Below are 21,633 nucleotides of genomic sequence, written 5' to 3'. Positions count from 1 at the left end.
GACACTGCTAGTCACACGGCAAATGATTTAAATCCAAATAGAGGTGTTTTGCAGGATATGCTTCCTGCAACCACTCTAGAAGGAAAACAAAGACAGAGAATGAGATGGTCAGATGAAGTTAACCGACACCTCTTGTTCTGTTATTACGAAGCAACAAACTTAGGAACAAACACAACTGGATACAGATCACAAGTATACACAATATTTATTACCAGATACCCAGAATTAAAATTTTTAACAGAACGACGACTAGCTGATCAGATTCGTGTAATAATCAAAAATAGCAGGATACCCCAGTCAGAATTAGAAAACATCAAGCAACAAATACTGGAACAAAATAATGTGCAATCAGAAGAAGAAGAAAATGCAGTAATGGGCTCAAACATCCCAGAGCAAACAAACAAAGAACAACACGCGTCAATTAAACAATCAGAGGAAAACTAAATCTTAAGACAGCCACCAGAACAAACACAAATAGAACACGAAGTGACACACTTGTTAGATATAGAAGAAAAATTTCAGTTGACATATATAGAATACAAAGACACAAATACAGACATTAGACCATTCTTGTATAGACCGCCAAATAACCCACAAGTCGAAACAACAATAAAAACTATCAACACAATCATACACAACAAAATAAATGAAAATACAACTATGGAAGAGTTACAACTACTGGTTTATGTAGGAGCTCTCACTACACTAAATATTCACACTAGGCAGACATCAGAACCAACCAACACAGAAGAAACCCACAAAACCAGCATGGCAACACAGGCTACAGATCAGAATAGAAAAACTGAGAAAAGACATTGGACAGCTAACACAATTGATAAGAAATGAAATATCAGACAAAAAACGAAAAAGGTTAGGTAAAATCTCACAACAAGAAGCAATAGAGCAAATAGATGAAAAGAAGCAGAAATTACAAGCATTGGCCAAACGACTTAGAAGATACAAAAAAAATGAAAATAGAAGGAAACAAAACCAAACATTCAACACAAACCAAAAGAAATTTTACCAGACAATAGATAACACACACATTAAAATAGACAATCCACCAAACATAAGACATGGAACACTTCTGGAGCAACATATGGTCAAACCTGGTACAACATAAGACATGCATGGTGGATACAAGCAGAAACAGACTCATACAAGATGATACCACAAATGCCTGAAGTCATAATTTTGCAACATGAAGTCACCCGAGCAATTAATTCTGCGCACAATTGGAAAGCCCCTGGACATGATAAAATAGCAAATTTCTGGCTAAAGTAGTTCACCTCAACACATTCACATCTAACTAAATTATTTAACAATTACATTGCAGACCCATACACAGTCCTTGACACACTTACACAAGGAATAACTTATCTGAAACCTAAAGATCAAGCAGACACAGCAAACCCAGCAAAATATCGCCCCATAACATGCCTACCAACAATCTACAAAATATTAACTTCAGTCATTACCCAGAAATTAATGACACATACAACACAGAACAAAATTATAAATGAAGAACAAAAAGGCTGCTGCAAAGGAGCACAAGGATGTAAAGAGCAACTGATAATAGATACAGAGGTGACATATCAAGCTAAACCTAAAGAAAGGTCGCTGCACCACGCATACATTGACTGCCAAAAAGCTTTTGATAGTGTACCCCACTCATGGTTACTACAGATACTGGAAATATATAAAGTAGATCCTAAATTAATACAGTTCCTAAACATAGTAATGAAAAATTGGAAAACCACACTTAATATCCAAACAAATTCAGATAATATCACATCACAGCCAATACAGATTAAGCGTGGAATATACCAAGGAAACTCATAAAGTCCTTTCTGGTTCTGCCTTGCTCTGAACCCACTATCCAACATGCTAAATAATACAAATTATGGCTATAATATTACTGGAACATACCCACACAAAATCACACATTTGCTATACATGGATGATCTAAAACTACTGGCAGAAACAACTCAACCAATTACTAAAGATAACAGAAGTATTCAGCAATGATATAAATATGGCTTTTGGAACAGACAAATGTAAGAAAAATAGCATAGTCAAGGGAAAACACACTAAACAAGAAGATTACATATTGGATAACCACAGCGACTGCATAGAAGCGATGGAAAAAATGGATGCCTATAAATATCTAGGATACAGACAAAAAATAGGAATAGATAATACAAATATTAAAGAAGAACTAAAAGAAAAACATAGACAAAGACTAACAAAAATACTGAAAACAGAATTGACAGCAAGAAACAAGCAAAAGCTATAAATACTTATGCTATACCATTATTGACCTACTCATTTGGAGTAGTGAAATGGAGTAACACAGACCTAGAAGCACCCAATACACTTACACAATCACAATGCCACAAATATAGAATACATCACATACATTCAGCAACTGAAAGATTCACATTAAGCAGAAAGGAAGGGGATTTATCGACATAAAAAACCTACATTATGGACAGGTGGACAATTTAAGAAAATTCTTTCTAGAACGAGCAGAAACTAGCAAAATACACAAAGCAATCACTCATATAAATACATGGGCTACACCACTGCAATTTCATAACCACTTCTACAACCCTTTAGATCACATAACATCAACAGATACGAAGAAAGTAAATTGGAAAAAGAAAACACTACATGGCAAGCATCCGTGTCATCTAACACAGCCACACATCGATCAAGACGCATCCAACACATGGCTAAGAAAAGGCAATATATACAGTGAGACGGAAGGATTCATGATTGCAATACAGGATCAAACAATAAACACCAGATATTACAGTGAGCATATTATTAATGATCCCAATACCACAACAGATAAATGCAGACTTTGCAAACAACAAATAGAAACAGTAGATCACATCACAAGCGGGTGTACAATACTAGCAAATACATAATACCCCAGAAGACAGGACAATGTAGCAAAAATAATACATCAACAGCTTGCCTTACAACATAAACTTATAAAACAACATGTTCCCACATACAAGTATGCACCACAAAATGTACTGGAGAATGATGAATACAAATTATACTGGAACAGAACCATTATAACAGATAAAACAACACCACATAACAAACCTGACATCATACTCACCAATAAAAAGAAGAAATTAACACAACTAATCGAAATGTCCATACCTAATACAACAAATATACAAAAGAAAACAGGAGAAAAAATTGAAAAATACATCCAACTGGCTGAGGAAGTCAAAGACATGTGGCATCAGGATAAAGTTGACATTATACCAATTATACTATCATCTACAGGAGTCATACCACTCAATATCCACCAGTACATCAATGCAATACAGCTACATCCAAACTTATATATACAACTACAGAAATCCGTAATTATTGATACATGTTCAATTACCCAAAAGTTCCTAAATGCAATATAACATATACCGTACAGTTAAAAGGAAGTCACACTTGATCAAGGTCCGCGTCACTTTCCATTTTTGACCAAAGAAAAGAAAGAAATAATAATAATAATCTCTGAATGTGCTTTCTCTGGAAGCTTCAATTTTCTGTAGCGTAAAGTAAAGCAGTCACCAATCCTGTGATTAGTTTGACTTGTAGTGCTTTGCTATGCATGCTCATATTGAAGGTGACCTTTATCCAACCTGAAAAACCAGCTTCCTTGGCCACATAGAATCAGAAAATTTAAATTTGTATATATGCCATTGAGAAGGTCCACTGGTGTGGTCTGGCCAGTTTATCAGTTGTCCTGTCCCTGCCAACTGTTGCTCTGTGTTGATGTTTGAATCTGCATATGTGACAGATTGTACTGCTACAATGCAACTTAATGTAAATGTGTCATTCCTTTTGTTTCCAATAAACTTCAGATACATGAAGAAAGAGGGTAATTCTGTGTGATTTGTAAGGCAAGTTTACAGCCACCACCCTATTTTAATAAATGTATCTTGGAAGAGGAATGTAAATGCATAATTGGATTTACTTGGAACGATTTTGACCCATCAGTAGTTGCCTAGAGAGCTATTGCATGCTGGTGCAAAACAGTTCCTATTTTTTTTTTCTTTTAATACTTGCTATTAAAGATTTTTCAGATTTGTAAGCTGCAGTTCAAATAAATAAATGTATCTGGAGCTGATTTTATCAAATGAGCTATGTGACACAAGAAGTTACTTTCAAATTCAATAGTTTATTCACTAAAACACAACTCTGTTGCAGCAGCAGAGGTTCTCTCGGCAATGTTTGCTGGCAGCCAAATCCACAGTAGCTAACCCAAAGTGTGCCTGCAGTTTATTAATGAATAATCAAAACACTTGAGTCTACAAAGTACATCAACATATTTCCACATAAAAATGTTACTGTTCCTTGTGGCCCAACATGCAAAATAAGTCATGATGTGAACTGGACTTCTGAAATAATCTACAGTAAATCCCAACAATTGCGCTATACAGCCACTTCGGAAATAATCTAAATCCCAACGATTGCACTATACAGCCACTTGCTGTCCAGAAAGAAAGGTAAAAATAAACTTTATAATCTCATATCCTGAACACACAGCTCTTCATTCTTTCAAGTGTAAACACCAAGTCTTCCATGTTCTCCTCCTTCTGAATTTCAACAACAAAATTCGACTTATCGTGCTGTCCCCCCACTACATCTTGCTTCCCATGAGCTGCTGCTATCTATACTCCCAAGTGCATTGCTGCTGATTTACTTCACCTGATCCTCATTCATAGCTGAATGAAGATGTTTGTTTGTGACTTGAAGGTTAATACTAGTTATGGGCTGTCACAACTGATAGACTTCACAATACACCTTAAGATGTTTTGCTTATGACTGGAACTTGTTGTATAATAAATTAACAGAGTTGCGAGCAACCATGATTTTTTTTAAACAACTTATAAATGTCTTTTTAAGTGGGTAAAAGTTGTATATCTAAGGAGAGATCTTAAATTCAGAACAAGTGGAAAACTAGCCTCGATCCATCAGTGAAGGCTGGTATGAGGTATTAGTATTGCAGCACTTTGGACAAAGGTTGGACTCTTTTGAAGAGGTACAGACTGGATCATGGTGGAAAAAGCACCACATATTATTCTCCCCGAATACCACATTATTATCCCAGAATACTTTTGTGCAATTAAACTGACCGAGGTGGCATAGTTGTTAATACAGTATACTACAGCTGTCCTTCCTTCCATCATTTTTGTCATGAAACCTATCTTTAATAAAAGAATTTCTTCAGAATATTATCCTGTAACAAATTTGTCTCAGTGCAAAATGCTGAAAGTCATTTTTTTTTAAAGACCATACATTGTTTTTGTACCACTAATTCAAATGCAATCATAAGTAAATAAAAATTTTTTGTCAAATATAATGAGAATATAAATGTTCACAAAACCATAATTCTTAAAGTCTCCTCTCTCTCTCTCTCTCTCTCTCTCTCTCTCTCTCTCTCTCTCTCTTTTTTAAGCAATTTCCAGTGTCAAACACTATGGTTCATGGTGTGGGTTCCTGTAGTCATGTCATAGTTCATGAACCACGGGCAACGTATGAGTGGCCAAGTAAGTGGTCCCGACAGTCGGGATACCAGCTACTTTGGAATAAGGCTGGGCATCACGGACATATTCTGAGTCGTGGTCACGTTTGTGCTCATACGGCAAAGACTACCAAATCCACCGGTTAGTCTCTCAACCATTAGGGGTAAAACCCAATGGGACTCGGGGCAAATAAGGCTAGCAACCTGCTTCCCTGGTACTTTAAATATGATGCTGGCAACAATCAGAGCAAAATGCCTCGGACCTTTGGAGGTGACGGAGTCCCACCTCTAACTGACAAACCAGGGACTCCTAAGATATGACTTGGCAAAAAAATGGTAACGAGATGGGGAGCCATTAATATCAATGGGGGCTACTCTGGGAAGAAGGTAGAGCTGGCAGAGGCTGCAAGTAAGATGGGGCAGGACATTTTAGCTGTTAGTGACATTCGGGTAAGAGGTGAGAAAGAACAGGAAGTTGGAGAATACAAGGCCTACCTGTCAGGAGTCAAAGCAGGAATAGCACAATAGGGTGTAGGGCTTTACATCAGGAAAGAAATGGAACCCAGTGTAGTTGCAGTAAGGTATGTAAACAAATGACTGATGTGGAGAGATTTGACAGTGTCTAGCAAGAAAATTAGGATTGTGTCAGTATATTCGCATTGTGAAGGGACGGATCAAGATAAGATGGATAGTTTTTATGAGGCACTCAGTGATGTAGTTGTTAGAGTAAAGGACAAGGACAGTGTTCTACTCATGGGTGATTTTAATGCCAGGATTGGAAATTGAACAGAAGGGTATGAAAAGGTTATGGGTAAATTTGGAGAGGATATGGAGGCCAACAGGAACGGGAAACAACTCTTGGATTTCTGTGCCAGTATGGGCTTAGTAATCACAAACTCCTTTTTTAAACATAAGAACATTCACCGGTATACTATGGAAGGCAGGGGAACCAGATCTGTCATTGACTATATAATAACAGATCATGAATTCAGGAAGGCTGTTAGGGACACACATGTATTCAGGGGATTCTTTGATGACACTGATCATTATTTAATCTGCAGTGAAATTGGGATTGTGAGGCCGAAAGTGCAGTAGGTCAGGTCCATATGTAGGAGGATAAGAGTGGAGAAACTTCAGGATAAGGAAATCAGGCACAAGTACATAACAGCGATCTCAGAAAGGTACCAGTTAGTTGAATGTAGTCAATTATAGTCATTGGAAAAGGAATGGACAAGGTGCAGGGACACAGTACTAGAAGTAGCTAAAGAATGTCTTGGAACAGTAGTGTGTAAAAGTAGGATGAAACAAACAGCATGGTGGAATGACACAGTCAAGGCAGCCTGTAAAAGGAAGAAGAAGGCGTATCAGAAATGGCTACATACTAGAACTCAGGTAGACAGAGAAAGTTATGTTGAAGAAAGAAACAAAGCCAAACAGATAATTGCAGCATCCAAGAAGAAATCTTGGGAAGACTTTGGAAACAGGTTGGAGACTATGGGTCAAGCTGCTGGAAAACCATTTTGGAGTGTAATTAGCAGTCTTCGAAAGGGAGGTAAGAAGGAAATGACAAGTATTTTGGACAGGTCAGGAAAACTGCTGGTGAATCCTGTGGATGCCTTGGGCAGATGGAGGGAATATTTTGAAGAGTTGCTCAATGTAGGTGAAAATACGATCAGCAGTGTTTCAGATTTCGAGGTAGAGTGGGATAGGAATGATGATGGAAATAGGATCACATTTGAGAAAGTGGAGAAAATGGTCAACAGATTGCAGTGCAATAAAGCAGCTGGGGAGGATGAAATTAAGTCGGAACTCATCAAATACAGTGGAATGTCAGGTCTTTAATGGCTACACAGGATAATTGAAATGGCCTGGGAGTCGGGACAGGTTCCATCAGACTGGACAAAAGCAGTAATCACACCAATCTTTAAACATGGAAACAGAAAAGATTGTAACGACTACAGAGGTATCTCTTTAATCAGCGTTGTGGGTAAAATCTCCTTAGGTATTGTTGAAAGGAAAGTGTGAGTATTAGTTGAGGACAAATTGGATGAAAATCAGTGTGGGTTTAGGCCTCTTAGAGGTTGTCAGGACCAGATCTTTAGCTTACGGCAAATAATGGAGAAGTGTTATGAGTGGAGCAGGGAATTGTATCTATGCTTTATAGATCTAGAAAAGGCATATGACCGGGTTCCTAGGAGGATGTTATTGTCTGTTCTACAAGATTATGGAATAGGAGGCAAACTTTTGCAAGCAATTAAAGGTCTTTACATGGATAGTCAGGCAGCAGTTAGAGTTGACGGTAAATTGAGTTCATGGTTCAGAGTAGCTTCAGGGGTAAGACAAGGCTGCAACCTGTCTCCACTGTTGTTCATATTATTTATGGATCATATGTTGGAAACAATAGACTGGCTGGGTGAGATCAAGATACGTGAACACAAAATAAGCAGTCTTGCATATGCGGATGACTTAGTTGTGATGGCAGATTCGATTGAAAGTTTTCAAAGTAATATTTCAGAGCTAGATCAGAAATGTAAGGACTATGGTATGAAGATTAGCACCTCCAAAAAGAAAGTAATGTCAGTGGGAAAGAAATATAAATGGATTGAGTGCCAAATAGAAGGAACAAAGTTAGAACAGGTGGACGGTTTCAAGTACTTAGGACGCATATTCTCACAGGATGGCAACATAGTGAAAGAACTGGAAGCGAGGTGTAGCAAAGCTAATGCAGTGGGCACTCAGCTATGATCTACTCTCTTCTGCAAGAAGGACGTCAGTACCAACACTAAGTTATCTGTGCACCGTTCAATCTTTTGACCAAATTTGTTGTATGGGAGCGAAAGCTGGGTGGATTCAGGTTACCTTATCAACAAGGTTGAGGTTACGGATATGAAAGTAGCTAGGATGATTGCAGGTACTAGTAGATGGGAACAATGGCAGGAGGGTGTCCACAATGAGGAAATCAAAGAAAAACTGGGAATGAACTCTATAGATGTAGCAGTCAGGGCGAACAGGCTTAGATGGTGGGGTCATATTACACGCTTGGGAGAAGCAAGGTTACCCAAGAGACTCATGGGTTCAGCAGTAGAGGGTAGGAGGAGTCGGGGCAGACCAAGGAGAAGGTACCTGGATTCGGTTAAGAATGATTTTGAAGTAATAGGTTTAACATCAGAAGAGGCACCAATGTTAGCACTGAATAGGGGATCATGGAGGAATTTTATAAGGGGGCTATGCTCCAGACTGAACGCTGAAAGGCATAATCAGTCTTAGATGATGATGATGATGAAACATTATGGACAGACCCAAAAAAATTATGCCATTTTATTATATGAACTATACAGTATTAGCTAAATGAACATATTAATTTCAGCCTGCATCTACACCCATATTCTGCAAACCATTGTGAAGTGTATGGTTGTACTTCCCACTGTACCACAGTGAAGGTTTCTTATTATTTCGATCACATATTGAGCCATGCTCTGTGCATTTTATAATTAGTCTAATGTGCTTTTGTGGTCGTTGTGAAAGCAAAGCATTGCTTTCCATTGTGGGCAGTAGTATATTTCTAGATTCCACACTTAATAATGGGTACCAAAACTTTGTAAGCACTCTTCATGAGGTAGCTGACATCTATCTTAAAGTGCCTCTGCCAATTATAGCTTTCCAGCTTTTCTGTAATGATCTCCCATGGATCAGACAAACTGTTGAACAACTACTGTTAGTCCCACACAGTTGAACAATATGCTAGGATGGGTCAAAGGAAAGTTTTGTAAACAGTTTCCTATGTAGATATACTGCACTTCCCCAGTATGCTACCAGTAAAATGAAGTCTGCCACCTGCTTTATCTAAAGCTAAGCTTGTGTGATCACTCTATTTCGTATCCTCACAAATCTTTATACTTGGCTAATTGTGAAGGTTTATTGATTCCAATTGGAAAATTGGAACTCAATGAAAGTTTCTGTAGTTTGTGAAACATACAGTTTTATATTTCCAAATATTTCTGTGAAAAGCCTGACATTACTATTAATATTGTGTGCCAGATCATTACAAAATAATTTACAACATAAACAGAAAGGATCCCAACACATTTTTGTGGGCTGGGTCACACCAGAAGTTGCTTCTACGAGGGTTGTTAAATAAGTAATGCCCCCCCCCCTCCCCTCAGAACATGTATATTTTTAAATGTGAGAATTTGATGGAAAAATTAATCAAACTTTGTAGATCTACTATTTTTTATGTAGTTTCACTTTCTATGTTCTTACACCAGTGTTGTGTAAGAGCATATATTTCCTATTGGTAAAAGTTCTAGTCTTGTGCTTGTAGGCATGTTTTCACATTGTGAATTATTCTTTCGTCATCTCAAAGTGTGTCCCGCATAAATAATCCTTGTGTGTCCTTAGCAGATGGAAATCTGAGGAGCCAGGCCTGCACTGTAAGGTGGTTCAGGCAATGATGTTCAACCCAGTTTGAAGATGTGTTCTCGAGTTCTGAGATGTGTGAGTGTGGGCATGCATTACCATGTTGGAACAAGATTTCTTTTGGATTCTTGTCAGATAGGACACTTCAAAAATGGTTCTTGAGTTTGAGTCTTCACATTTGTTCTGAATTAATAGTTGGCCCTTTCAGCGACACTCCCACTTGAACGGCACCATTGCTCTCTGAAAAGACTGTCAAAGTGACTTTGCCAGTAGTGGTAGTTGCTTTGAATTTCTTCATTTTTGTTGATTGAGGGTATTGCCACTCCAGTGACTGCATTTTTGTTTCCAACTGAACATGATGCACCCAGTTCTTGTCACCAGTAAGGATTACCGATGGAAAGGCCTCTCAGTTTGTCTCAAAGTTCTCCAGTGATTCAGATGAAATGGGTTCTATTCTTGTAGTCTATTATGAACACTCGTGGAACTCACCTTCAGCACACCTTTGAATATCCAAGAGTCTGTCTGTAAAATAGGGGAAAGGCAACCACTTATGTATAGAAGACTGATACATGGAGCACAGACACATGTAACAGGAAACAGCATTCACGCTATCTTTCGAATCCTTGCTTTTTTTCTAGCAAAAATATACACATTAACACACACACCCAAATGTTGCACTCCGTGGCTACAGCAAGACTGATAATCAATTATTGAAAGCAGGTGCCTTAGCAGATGGAGTAAGGGAGGAGGTAGGGAAGGATGCAAAGGTGGGGTACTGGGATAGAAGCGTGTCTTTTGGCAGATGCGTGCCTGTCCACACAAGACAAAAGGGGATGGGGAGGGAAGAGTGTTGGAAGAAGCCAGTGCATGAGATGGAGGGGAGGCAGTGTTGTGGACAGAAGACAGAAGGGAATAGGTAAGGTGAGGCAGTGGGAACAGATTGGCAGATGTTTAGGCATGTTGTGCAGCACGTTCAGCAACTGAATGATGAAGCTTGGTCACCGCCAAATTGTGACAAACAGCATTCATGTGAGTAGACAGTTGGTTACTTGTTATACCACCGAGTGGGGCTTCTCTGTGGTTAACACACTGGACTCACCCCCGCCCCCTGCCCCCCGCTGGGGGCTCACCCTCCTTTGGCGGGTTCATGCTTGGCTACCAAGGGGCCCAAGCCTTTAAAGCATATTTTCCCTTCCGTGCTGCATGTTTATACTCTTGCTGTTCTTTTTCTCCTTCCTTGGGGAACATGTCTGGGCTGTTTTTGGAAATGTATTCTGCATTTTCGGTAGTCAATATCAAAATACTCTCCACTGTTTTTTATTCCTTTTCTCTTTCTTCACTCACCTCCTCCTATCATTCTTCCATTTTGGCTTTTGAGGTTTCTCTTTTTCTTCTTCCTCCCTGCGTGCTCCTGAAGGCCTTCCCATGTGTCTGACGTGTAACAGGTGGCTTGGTAATGCATAATTCCGAGCCCCGGAATGACAGGTAGGTTTCGTACATAGCCCCTGGTACAGGCAAAGCCTGGTACAGGCAAAGCCTTGATTGTCAGTTGGTCCCTCTGTCAGGTGTTCAGAAGGTGTGAACAATCACCTTAGGTGGATGCACCACTTTCTGAAGTGGGCCTCCAGTTGGAAGGAGTGCGCCATCAGAGATGCTGGCAATCGGGGGATTTTCTTGCAATGTGCCAATCATCTTCACAATCAATGGCTATGAAACGTAAACAGAATGAGGCTAACGATTGAAAGACCCTCCCAGCTGTGCCACAATTCCTCGTGGTTTCATGTACTGAAGACTGTCAGTCCTTTGCTACAGTAAATCCATTTATTATTCAGAAAAGTGTTGATGCAGTTGCTGGCCCTGTGAAATCCTACTCTTGTTTGCGCACTGGGATGTTGCTTTTGGAGACTACTTCTGACTCTCAAGCACAACTACTACTTGCAGCTTTGCTCCTCCACAGCTATTTTGTTCGTGTAGAAGCCCATCAAATGCTGAATTCTTCCCGTGGTGTTATTTACACTAGGTTGCTCGATGGTCTAACTGAGGCAGAAATCCAAATGTACCTCTGTGATCAGAGTGTCATAGCAGTCCATTGGGTGGTGAAAAAGTAGATGCCTCCTTAGTGCCCACATGCACTCTCTTTCTCACTTTTGATAGAGTGGTTCATCTGGCAAAGGTCAAAGCAGGTTATGAAGTTATCACAGTCAGACTGTGTATTCCAAACCCGATGTGCTGCTACCATTTTCATCCTTACAACCACACTAAAGAGTCCTGTTGACAGCCAGCCAAATATGTAACCTGTGGTAGGGGTGCTCACGAGGGCGATTGTCTGGTTCCTTCTCTCCAGTGCATCAACTGCAATGGCAACCATGCTGCCGCTGCCGCCTCCTGTGATTGTCCTGCGTATCTCAATGACCGTGCTGTCCGGGAAATGTGAGTGAAGGAAAAAGTGCCTTACCTGGTCACTCGCAAGGTGTTGGCTAGTCGGAAACCCTGCATTCTACCATCTGCAGTTCGCCTTTTTTTTCCACACCTGACTTTTTCTCTTTGTACCGTTTACATCCCTCTGTCATACGATGTCACCAGGGCAGACTTCCTCCAGCTTATTAGGCAGCTACCTCACCCCTTTCTGCTGCTCATTGACTTTAATGCACACCATCCCCTTCGGGGTTCTGCCAGAATCTGTCCAAGAGGTGCCCTTTTGGCTGACCTTCTCAATCAACTTAACCTCATCTGCCATAAGACGGGAGCAACCACGTTACTTTCAGGCTCCACGCATACCTTTTCCCATTTGGACCTATCCTTCTGCATTGCCCAGCTTGCCCATCGTCTCAAGTGGTCCGTTCTCTCTGACACATACTTGAGCGACCATTTCCATTGTGCTATCCATTTGCTGACTCCTTCGCCTCCTATGTGCACATCCAAGTAGCATCTTCTTAAGGCCGACTAGAGGCTTTACTCCTCTCTGGTGACCCTCAACAAACAACATTTCCCCAGTTGTGATGACCAAGTAGAATATCTTACACACTTTATCCTTACCACTGCACAGCTTTCCATTCCTCGCACTTCCGCTTTACCACACTACGTCCCAGTCCCTTGGTTGTATGCACAGTGTTGTTGCATTCTTCGGTATAACAAAAAAGCTAGTTGGATTTCATTCACCAGTTCTTTTAACAGTTGCACTCCCTCTTCCGTCATGTAGGCCAACCCCCGACAGCTCTCTGGGACCAAGATCCATTCCCCAATTTCCATCCTGACAGTAGCAGACAATGTCATCATGGACCCTATTGCTATCTCCAACACCTGAAATTCCTGGGGCTCTTACTCGATAGGAAACTTCTTGGTCCTCCCAACCTCTTTCGTGGCAGCCCACTGTACGTGGACCCTCAGTGTCCTAAATGTCCGCAGTGCTACTTCGTGGGGAGCAGATCGAACGACCCTCCTCAGTTTGTACTGGTCCCTTGTCCATTCGCAATTAGACTACGGGTATTTTGTTTGTGCATCTGCATGTCCATCCCTCTTATGCTGTGTCAATACTAACCACCATCATGGCATCCGTTTGGCCACTGGCATCTTTCACACCAGCCCTGTTGATTGTGTGTATGCAGAAGCTGCCGAACTACCACTGTCCTACCGCTGTGACTTTCTTGTCGGCAAATATCCATGCTCTTTGTCTGCCATGCGTGGCCACCCATCCTATGCCTCCTTCGAAGACTCGTTTGATTGCCAGTATGGGTGTTACCTCCTGAAGTTGGCTTTCAGCTCTTGCCCTGGCAGCTTAACTTCATGTTGCCTGCAACTTTCCTGGTGGGTGTAAACTCTTCACCACCTGGGCTTCGTGTGGCGGCCCGTGTTCACCTTGCCCTTCATTCGCTTCCTAAGGTCACTACTCCAGCCTCGCTCTATCACCTTCAGTTTCATGACCTTTGCATGGAACTTCGCGATTGAATTTTTGTGTACACTGATGGCTGTTGGACTGACCCTGGTGTCAGATGTGCCTTTGTCATTGGAGCCGACATTTTTTGGTATCAGCTTCCAAAACTGCTCAGTATTTACAGCAGAGCTCTTCGCCATGTATCAGGCCACGCAGTACATCCGACGACACAGGCTTTTCAATTGCGTAATCTGCTCAGGCTCTCTCAGTGCCCTTCAAAGCCCCTGTGTGTTGTACACCGTCCATACCTTAGTGCAACAGGTCCAGGAAAGCTGTCACTTGCTCACTCTTGGTGGAGCCACTGTGATGTTCATTTGGGCGTCGCAGGTCACGTCGGTCTGACAGGAAATGAAACCACTGACACTGTTGCCGAGGCCTGCTAGTTCTTACATCCCTCCTATGATCTGTGTTGCCGTCTGTCAGCAGGTGGTGTCACTTAGGCACCACCACTGGTCCTCTTCATGGGAACAAGCTCTGGGTTATTAAGACTCTCCCAGCAGGTTCGATGACCTCCTCTCGGCTCTTTCGCAGTGAGATCATTTTAACTTGGTTGCGTATTGAGCACTGTCTTTTTAGCCATTGTCATTTGTTAAGTGGTACTCCCCCACCACTTTGTACACGTTGCACTCAACTTTTGACGGTCCGCCATTTCCTGATGAAATGTCCTTTTTTTAAGCACTTGCATTCCTGTTTGCGTTTGCAGCCTAGTTCTCGGCCGTGTTAGCGAATGACACAGGCTGTCGAGCACATTTTACTTGTTATCTGTCGTAGCAATATGATGAAGGCCATTTAATTTTTAGTGCTGGACCTCTGTTTTTCTATGGCGTATTTTATAGATCTTTCTCTACATCCCTGTTTTTAGCTGTCTTCTCTCCCATCGGTTGGGACTGACATGTAGTCGTTTTCAACTCCTGTTTGTCTTCTTCTACAGTTTTGACTTGGGCGTGTATGACTCTAGTTGTTCTTGCACCCTAAAACAAAACAAACACTGGACTCACATTTGGAAGGATGATGGTTCAAACCCACATCGGGCTATTCTGATTTCTGTTTTCTATGATTTACCTATATCACATAAGGCAAATGCCAAGATGCTTCCTTTGAAAGGGCACGGCAACTTTCCTTCTCCATCCTTTCCTAATCCGAGCTTGTGCTCTGTCTCTAATGACCTTGTAGTCGACAAACTGTGAATTTGACCGTCCAGTTGCCGAACATGCTGCACACCACAACACAAATGACTTCAACAGCTAATTCACTATGCTGGACATTTGGATACGCCCTTCCAGCAAATGTTTCACTGAACAGTGCAAATTGGAATTCTCTCTCCTGCAGTTCCTGTGTTCTCACAATACCCCTGGCCTAGACCTCTGTTAAACTGTTCCACTGCCTCACTTTACTTGCCTTTTCCCTTCTCTCTTCTCTCCATGCCAGTCTCACCTCACCCTGTTCAGATGTTGGTACTCCCTTCTCCCACCATTCTTCCCCCCCCCCCCCCCCCAGTCCGTGTGTGTGCCTCTTTCCCCCTGTTCATTTCAACCTTTCTCTCCCTTTTCTTTCCCTTCTTCCTATCCCCCTCTCCCTATATGTTTTTGTGCTCTACCCTCTGTACTCCTTTCATCTTCTTGTGTGGACATGGGCTCCAGCTGTCCAAAGACATGCCTCTTTTTCCACTACCCTCTCTTTGCATCCTTCCTTACTCCATCCCCATCTTCATCATGGGCATGCACAGTTGGATGTCTGTGTGGTTGTTTGTGTGCATGTGTGTACTTTTGCTAGAAAAAGAGCAAGAACTCAAAAGCCAGTGTGAATGCTGTTTCCTGTTATGTGTCTCTGTGCTCCATGTGTTGGTACACTATAGGTGAGTAATTGCCTTTTCCTTATTTTACGCATTGCTCCGTCCAGGAATTTCCAAGTCTTGATCATTGCACATGCTTTTCTGATGCACATCGATAGATGTAGAGCCTATTGTCATCATGTGATGCAGCAGTCTGCATCAATAATGACAATTCACCATGTCGGGAATGGGCTGTGACAGGTCATTGTGACATTTCTTAGCACTTTAACTTTCTTTACCCATCATCTTTACTCCTACCAACTGCCACACAAAAACATTTACAGATGTTCATCATGATTCCTTTTCCTGCAACCAAGAATTCAATTGCAGCGTGTTGCTTGTAAACAGTGTCTCATGTAGATACTATTTTGATGGCTACAGCTCTGCCACCTGTTGGAATTGTTCAAAACTGTGTACATGTGCAGAAAGGATGTGTACATCTGTCAGTGACTCTCCATCCAAAATAACATGCTATGTTGTCCCTACCAGTTACTCCCAATTTCAGTTGTTAGCCTATGTGATTATAGAAGGTAGTTCTGTGATTAGGGCTAGAGAATTGCACGATGCCGACTGCCTGCCATGTCGTCCTTTGCCGTATGGCACCATTCAGATGCAGGATGGAGACATATGGGGTCAGTCATTATTGGCTTTCTTGATGATGGAGCCACTACCCCTGACACAACTAGTTTTTCTGATGGTCTCGGGGGGCTAAGTGCATCCCGTTTAAGTCCTCCCACCAGTGGGGCGAAAAAGGAAAAAGAAAACTGGCAGTACTGGGAATTTGTACCTAGCATTGGCTGTCAGACACACTGACCACTCTGCATCAGAGACCACATTTGTAAGTGTTGATGTGATACCATTGAGTCAAATGCTTTTTGGAAGTTAAGTAGTAGTGCATCATTGATCTGATTGTGTTGATCCATGATTTTCAGGATGTCAAGCAAGAAAAGTAGACACTGGTTTTCACATGACCATTGTGTTCCCTGTCCCGGCCAGTCGATGTGGAGTTCATTCCAGTCAAGAAACCTCTTTATGTTAGATCTCAGAATATGATGTAAGGTTCTTCAATGAAAGGATGTCAGTAATATTGAGTAGTAGTTTTGTTTAAAAATTCAGCTACCTGTCTTGAAGAAAAGTGTGACCTGTGCTTTCTTCCAACCGCCAGGCACATGAGCTTCCGTGCATTATGGTCAAGATAGTGTCTAACTTGGTTGCAAATTTCAGATTGAGTCTGATGCTCCTTAAGGCCAGAGACCTTGTTCAGTTTTAATAAATTCAGCTGTTTCTCAATGTCACTAACACTAATAGCTAAGTCATTCCCCTTTGTAGCAGTGCAAGATGTAAACTGTGGTGTGCTCATGGCTCTTCCTTCATAAAGGGGCATTTAAAAATGGAATTTCATATATATGATTTTGCTTTGTTACCCTAAATTTCATTTCCTGTCATCCTCGAGTGTCTGAACATGCAACTTCATTGCCACTGACTGCTTTAATATATGACCGAAATATGGTCTTTAGATATGATTCTGATTCAGTATTCATTGAAAGCTGCACCCATTGCCATTTTGGCAGCAAAATACGTTTCATTTGGCATATATCTATCTATAGCCCTATGCTTCATTTCACCTTCTGTGCTGTAGTCTGTTTCTTTACTGAGAGTATATTCCTCCTGTCATGAACTGTTGTATTAGAAACCTACCTATCAACTGCTTGTTCCATTATTCTTTTAAACCAGAGACACAATTCCTCTAAATGCTAATGCCCACAGCAAAACATTTAAAGTGCTCTTACATGTCCTTCAGGTATGAAACTACTGCCTCTTTCATTTGCACTAAAAACAGTGCTACCGCTGGGAGTGAGTATGGAACATACAAATGCTTCCTTTGTACTTTGGTAATCACTGTCGCTACCACTGTCACATGATCAGTTATAAAAGCTTCAGTGTGGACAACCTCAAAAAGAGCTGGTATAGTTGTTGCTATTAGCTCTAATATATTTCCTTGAACAGTGGGTTTACCAAGTAGTTTCCATATAAACCATTTTATATTGTTTTGCAAGGTGTCTTGTCATGCCCATCTGTTACAATACTGTAATTGTTCCAAGTGAGTGTTGGTTGATTAGGTGTCCTCCAGAATGATTGGGGTACATATATACTTGAGAGTTTAAGTTTTCAGTTACATCTGGGGGTGAGTCTGGTAGTGGATAGTGAGATCCAGTTGCAATTTTATGCCCACTTTTGGTACCAAGTCTTGTCCACACAGTCTCACATGCAGCTGTGATTCAATCTCAGTGGATCTGGTTTACTGCAATGAGTACAGACTGTCGACTTACCATTAGCCTTCATCCTTTCAATATAAAGATGTGGTCTGCTATAAAAATCTCCCTGCTGTGACTTTCAGGTTGTAGCCAGCTCTCCGTACCTAGTATCGTGAGTTCCACTGTTTTTAGGAGTGCTTGAAACTTTGGCAATAAGTGTGAACGCTTCTCTAGTTAATGGTGTAATGCCAGGTGTTCATCGGCATTATTGTTTCAATGTTGTACACAATATCTTGAGAACTGACCCTGTCATTTCCTTATGTACTTGCTGACAACCAACCAGACTTATGAAATGTTGTTGGTCCTATGTCACTATTCCAACTCCTGACACCCACAATACCCTCCCTTTGATGTCCACATTTGGTGAACATATGTACAACTTGTTCATCTCAATACCTTGTTAGGAAGGTGAGCATGAGGAGAAGTCAACCTTTATTCTGGCAGTGCTTATCCATAGTCAAGGTTTTAACATTTTGCCTCCATGGTTTATGGAAAATAAATACCACAGAGAGAATGGCAGTGGACAACGTGTAATAGTCATATATTGTTCAGTTTGTTAAAATAGACTGTAGTTGATGCTATAGTGTGTATGTCTCTGAAGTTCAAAAGTGTACCGGAAGTCACAACTTTCAGTAGGAGGGCCTTATGACTTTTAATTTTCAGTTAGTCCTAAGTGGGTAAGTATCTGAATAACAAATTAAAATGTCTGGAGTTAGCCCTCAGTCAGTCCTTGGATTGTTTTTTGCCACTTACCTTTCACCTATGGCAGCTGTAATGTGGTTCGGAGTCAACAACAAGCCTTAGGTTCCTCTATAACTTACAGGGTAAGTCAGGTCAAAGTAGGCGCGTACTACTCCCAATACAACCAGTTCTAATAAAACACCCTAGACATCAAACCATTTTTGACGCTGAAGACAGTTTTATCTTTTACGTGCAAAGTGCTGTCATTTTTACTACTTTTGTTGGCTGAGATTTGAAAAATTGGGAAATGTTTAATATTATAATGCAGTATAATGTTAACATGATTTTAAAAGAAAATTTTTTATTTCAGTCTGCCGGTGTAAGTGGGATAAATGAGCACATTGTTTCCATTAATGCAAACAAGTACACTCCAGTTGATTCTGACCTGATTCCAACAGGTATGTTTTCTTAACAATTCTTATCTCTCCTAATTTGGCTTTTCGTTTAATGAAAATGAAATTCCTCTTTGTGAATCAGCCTGGCAAATATGCTATGCGCTTCCGAAAGAGGTTTTAAAATTCTTATTATATTTGTTCTTTTACAACGTATTTCCTATATTTTTCATATTGTTCATGCAGGTGAGATTGTGAACGTTGGTGGCACTCTTCTGGACTTAAGAATACCACGTCGTGTGGGAGATGTTCTTCCTCAAGTTTCTGGCGGGTATGACAACAATCTGTGTGTCAACCAGGCCAGTGTTTGCGGGATGACATTTGTTGCAAGGTAATGGTACACAATGCACAAGGAAACTGCAGCACACTGTTTATATTATAATGGCTTCTTTCACTTTCTAATGCATTGTTATTCTAGCAGTATTCAGAAGGGCATGCAGATTTAATTTAGCCAGACTTTTTTAATATCATATAACAGTTTATAATGTTTCCCCTAATGCGAAAAATTATCACCTACAAAATTTTATAGGGGACTTATGACCTAAGATGTTGAGTCCCATAGTGCTCAGAGCCATTTGAACCACAAAATTTTATGCAATCCATATGACCATACATATCTGCTTGTCAACTATCATGGACTAAGTGGCTAAAATGAAGTATATAAACCAAAAAATGATCCATAGTTTATATTGGCTGCCTGAATAATTGACAAATATGGGTGAACTTCACTTTTAGCATCACTAAATATAGGCAAAATACAGTAGATATATGTACATACATCAGAGTAAAGCAGGCATACAAAAATAAAATATCTAGTAGAATGGAACAGGTCCATTATGCAGTTAAACAGATTTGTCTGAGGACTGATGGTGTGAAAATATTGTGAGTAAACAACTAAATGTGGGTTTGTATCTGCTGAGTCAGTTTCTCTGTACATAAAAAGTTTCACAGTGATAAAAATTAAAGTAACTCTACAGCTTTATGAAATTGTAAGATGCATGCCATTTAAAGGCTATTCCTAGAACTGAAATGCTGCTGGAAAATGTGATTTATGATATTAAGAGGCCAGCCCACAAGCAAATGTATGACCATTGCACCACATGCCTGATAAGACAAGAAAGTCAGTGATCAGAATACTACGAACAAAAATGGAATTTTCAGACCATTAGTGTTGTCCCTTTCTTCATAGCTGTGGCTGAAAGCAGTCACTCTCTGAACTCTTTAATTAACTCATTCCATTTCCAAAATTTTCTTGTGCAGGGTTGTGCATCCAGATTCTGGCCGTGTTTTGGAAGTCCATTCTGATCAGCCTGGAGTGCAGTTTTACACAGCAGGTGGGCTTCCAGAAGAAGGAACAACTGATCCAAATACAGTAGTAATTGGAAAAGGTGGTGCACAGTACAACAAGTATGGTGCACTCTGCCTTGAGACACAGAATTATCCAGATGCTGTGAACCATGTGAGTAATGATAAGTAATTTTATTACCATGCTGCAGAGAATGTTTCAAAACTGTATTGTAGAAAATCTTAAGGTTCCATATGCCGCTTTAAAATTGCCAGTTCCAGTTGTGATTTCTTCCTGCTTATTCTGTAAGTTAATTTGTTATTTCTCTATAGTCTGTAAAACTTGTACAGAAAAAAACTAATTCTTGTGTGGAATGTATTGAATGTTTATTTTGATTTTATTACAGAAAAACTTTCCAAATAGCATACTGAATCCTGGACGCAGATACTCACACACAATGGTGTACCAGTTCAGCACTGCATAAGACTGTAAAGAAACTTAAACAAAAGAATCAAAGTATAGCAGGAAGAATAGTTGAAAGGCAAGAAATGAGCTGCATCTGCAGTACTTCTCAGACCGCTGTAATGTGTTAAAAAGTATAGGACATAGGTGAATTGGGTATGGAATCACATTTTAAAAATGTAAGACATTGCAAAAGACAAATTTTACATGTTTATACTGTGTTTATATTCACTTTGTGTCCTGTTTATATGAACTGATTCTTATAAGACTGTCCTGACATTTCGACCTCTGTATTTTCTCAGGTTTGTGGTAATCCATTTTACGTGTACATGCGCAATCATTATAAAATATTGTGAAATATTAGATGCAAAAATGAGTCCTTATTTGTCACATTCCTAACTATTTATTATGCCAAGATGACAAGTTCTCATCCTTGCAGTAAAGGACTTTTGATTTCTAGCAAAATAGCAAAAAAATTTTTAATATGCTCTACTTTTAAGTCAACATCCTTCTGTACACTGTTTCTCTCAGGAAGAGCAATGCTGCTGCTGCTGCTGCTGCTGCTGCTGCAACGTCAAAATTGGCTAAGATGTGGGGATAACTGTAAATGGAGCAGAGGAAACACATGATTTTTGAACCGCTAGTACGAGGGGGGTATCGACCTTGAATGAATGTTGGCAGACTGCCCATACAATGCAGTTTCAGTCGCTAT

At 40.4% G+C, this 21,633-nt stretch overlaps 1 protein-coding gene across 1 annotated transcript in view; it reads left to right on the top strand.

Annotated features, from left to right (window-relative positions):
- LOC126203113 (galactose mutarotase-like) overlaps window positions 1-21,284 on the top strand; it is a 35,137-nt gene extending 13,853 nt beyond the window's left edge. The window contains exons 4-7 of the mRNA XM_049937356.1: window positions 19,093-19,180; window positions 19,361-19,505; window positions 20,435-20,633; window positions 20,866-21,284. Of these exons, the coding sequence (XP_049793313.1) occupies window positions 19,093-19,180; window positions 19,361-19,505; window positions 20,435-20,633; window positions 20,866-20,943 (510 nt within the window). The 3' untranslated portion in view covers window positions 20,944-21,284. The remainder of the gene's footprint in view (window positions 1-19,092; window positions 19,181-19,360; window positions 19,506-20,434; window positions 20,634-20,865) is intronic.
- The last annotated feature ends 349 nt before the right edge of the window (window positions 21,285-21,633 follow it).

The sequence above is a fragment of the Schistocerca nitens genome, chromosome 9 (assembly GCF_023898315.1).
Source record: "Schistocerca nitens isolate TAMUIC-IGC-003100 chromosome 9, iqSchNite1.1, whole genome shotgun sequence".
NCBI lineage: Eukaryota > Metazoa > Arthropoda > Insecta > Orthoptera > Acrididae > Schistocerca > Schistocerca nitens.
This window is presented reverse-complemented; position numbering and strand designations above follow the sequence as displayed.